This window comes from Salmo trutta, unplaced genomic scaffold (genome assembly GCF_901001165.1).
Source record: "Salmo trutta unplaced genomic scaffold, fSalTru1.1, whole genome shotgun sequence".
In the NCBI taxonomy this organism is placed as follows: Eukaryota; Metazoa; Chordata; class Actinopteri; order Salmoniformes; family Salmonidae; genus Salmo; species Salmo trutta.
This window is the reverse complement of record NW_021822689.1, coordinates 192,963-195,857: the sequence shown is the minus strand read 5'-3', so window position 1 is coordinate 195,857 and position 2,895 is coordinate 192,963. Positions and strand designations below refer to the sequence as shown.

The 2,895-nt window shown below is 40.2% G+C and overlaps 1 protein-coding gene across 1 annotated transcript in view; it reads left to right on the top strand.

Annotated features, from left to right (window-relative positions):
* LOC115183498 (ras-associating and dilute domain-containing protein) overlaps nucleotides 1-1,041 on the top strand; it is a 45,971-nt gene extending 44,930 nt beyond the window's left edge. The window contains exon 13 of the mRNA XM_029744705.1: nucleotides 1,037-1,041. Within this exon, the coding sequence (XP_029600565.1) occupies nucleotides 1,037-1,041 (5 nt within the window). The remainder of the gene's footprint in view (nucleotides 1-1,036) is intronic.
* The last annotated feature ends 1,854 nt before the right edge of the window (nucleotides 1,042-2,895 follow it).

Below are 2,895 nucleotides of genomic sequence, written 5' to 3'. Positions count from 1 at the left end.
AGAGAGAGAGGGGATGAGAGAGAGAGAGAGAGAGAGGACGAGAGAGGCAGAGAGAGAGAGGGGGAGAGAGAAAGAGAGAGAGAGAGAAAGGGGGGAGAGAGAAAGAGAGCGAAAGGGGAGAGAGAAAGAGAGAGAAATAGAGAGAGCGAGAGGGGGAGAGAGAGAGAGAGAGAGAGAGAAAGGGGGAGAGAGAAAGAGAGCGAAAAGGGGAGAGAGAAAGAGAGAGAAATAGAGAGAGCGAGAGTGAAAGATCTATGTTAGGAAGGTCATCAGCTCTCACCCTACATTGCTTTTAGCTCCCCCATCTTACCCTCCATCCCAGACATCTCTCTTCCTCCCCCATCCCCCCACCCATTAATAAAGACCATCAGAGGAAAAGAGAAGAGAGGTGGGAGGTTGTCAAGGACAAATCTAAAGCACGAGTTGCTTTCCTCTCCGCCATCAAAATGCTGACACACACACACACACACACACACACACACACACACACACACACACACACACACACACACACACACACACACACACACACACACACACACACACACACAATTCCTCGTCTAGGGATTTACCCTGAGGCAGTCTAATGGGAGTGTGCCTGTCTGTCTGTGTGTTTCTCTCTGTGTGGTTCTACATTACATTACATTTACATTTTACATTTAGCAGACGCTCTTATCCAGAGCGACTTACAGTAGTGAATGCATACATTTCAATTCATTCCATACATTTTTTCCCCCCTTACTTTCTCTGTGTGTGTGTCTCTCTGTGTGTCTGTTTCTCTCTGTGTGTGTGTTTCTCTCTGTGTGTGGTTGTGTAGTGGTTCCTAACCTTTTTTCAACCTTAATGGGATAAAAAAACATTCTGTGGCACCTACAATATCCCTTTGAATATATTCAGTGGTAATGACCTCCATCTCATCTGATCCATGCTGCAAACCATCTATTCCTCTGACAAACCTTTAGATTCAATAGGGTTTATTTGGACTATTTTTCATTGTTCCTTATTCATGAGGATTCATTTGTTCTCTGTTTCTAAGGTTGAAATCCAAATGTATTTTCCACCTAGATGTCACGTCACAATACTTCGACAAATTACATTGAAACGACATTGATTCAACCAGTTTATGCCGAATGGAATTGTATTTAAGTTGAAGTTTAACCCAAATTTCAATGTTTGGTTGAAATGAGATGGAAACAACACTGGTTGATTACTTTTCGCAAATCCCAAATGTGCTCTACACCTACACTTCACGTCACAAATACATTGACAAATTATGTTGAAACAGCATTGATTCAACCAGTTTGTGCCTAGTTGAATAGTTTCCTCTAGCTACTTGCTCAACTGCCACATCATTCATTACCAGACTGAGGTCTAGAGAATGATCATTCATTACCAGACTGAGGTCTAGTACTTAGAGAATGATCATTCATTACCAGACTGAGGTCTAGAGAATGATCATTCATTACCAGACTGAGGTCTAGTACTTAGAGAATGATCATTCATTACCAGACTGAGGTCTAGAGAATGATCATTCATTACCAGACTGAGGTATAGTACTTAGAGAATGATCATTCATTACCAGACTGAGGTCTAGTACTTAGAGAATGATCATTCATTACCAGACTGAGGTCTAGTACTTAGAGAATGATCATTCATTACCGGACTGAGGTCTAGTATTTAGAGAATGATCATTCATTACCAGACTGAGGTCTAGTACTTAGAGAATTATCATTCATTACCAGACTGAGGTCTAGTACTTAGAGAATTATCATTCATTACCGGACTGAGGTCTAGTACTTAGAGAATGATCATTCATTACCGGACTGAGGTCTAGTATTTAGAGAATGATCATTCATTACCAGACTGAGGTCTAGTACTTAGAGAATGATCATTCATTACCGGACTGAGGTCTAGTACTTAGAGAATGATCATTCATTACCGGACTGAGGTCTAGTACTTAGGGAATGATCATTCATTACCAGACTGAGGTCTAGAGAATGATAATTCATGACCAGACTGAGGTCTAGTACTTAGGGAATGATCATTCATTACCGGACTGAGGTCTAGAGAATGATAATTCATGACCAGACTGAGGTCTAGTACTTAGAGAATGATCATTCATTACCAGACTGAGGTCTAGTACTTAGAGAATGATCATTCATTACCAGACTGAGGTATAGTACTTAGAGAATGATCATTCATTACCAGACTGAGGTCTAGTACTTAGAGAATGATCATTCATTACCGGACTGAGGTCTAGTATTTAGAGAATGATCATTCATTACCAGACTGAGGTATAGTACTTAGAGAATGATCATTCATTACCAGACTGAGGTATAGTACTTAGAGAATGATCATTCATTACCAGACTGAGGTCTAGTACTTAGAGAATGATCATTCATTACCAGACTGAGGTCTAGTACTTAGAGAATGATCATTCATTACCAGACTGAGGTATAGTACTTAGAGAATGATCATTCATTACCAGACTGAGGTATAGTACTTAGAGAATGATCATTCATTACCAGACTGAGGTCTAGTACTTAGAGAATGATCATTCATTACCGGACTGAGGTCTAGTACTTAGAGAATGATCATTCATTACCGGACTGAGGTCTAGTACTTAAGGAATGATCATTCATTACCAGACTGAGGTCTAGAGAATGATAATTCATGACCAGACTGAGGTCTAGTACTTAGGGAATGATCATTCATTACCGGACTGAGGTCTAGAGAATGATAATTCATGACCAGACTGAGGTCTAGTACTTAGAGAATGATCATTCATTACCAGACTGAGGTCTAGTACTTAGAGAATGATCATTCATTACCAGACTGAGGTCTAGTACTTAGAGAATGATCATTCATTACCAGACTGAGGTCTAGTACTTAGAG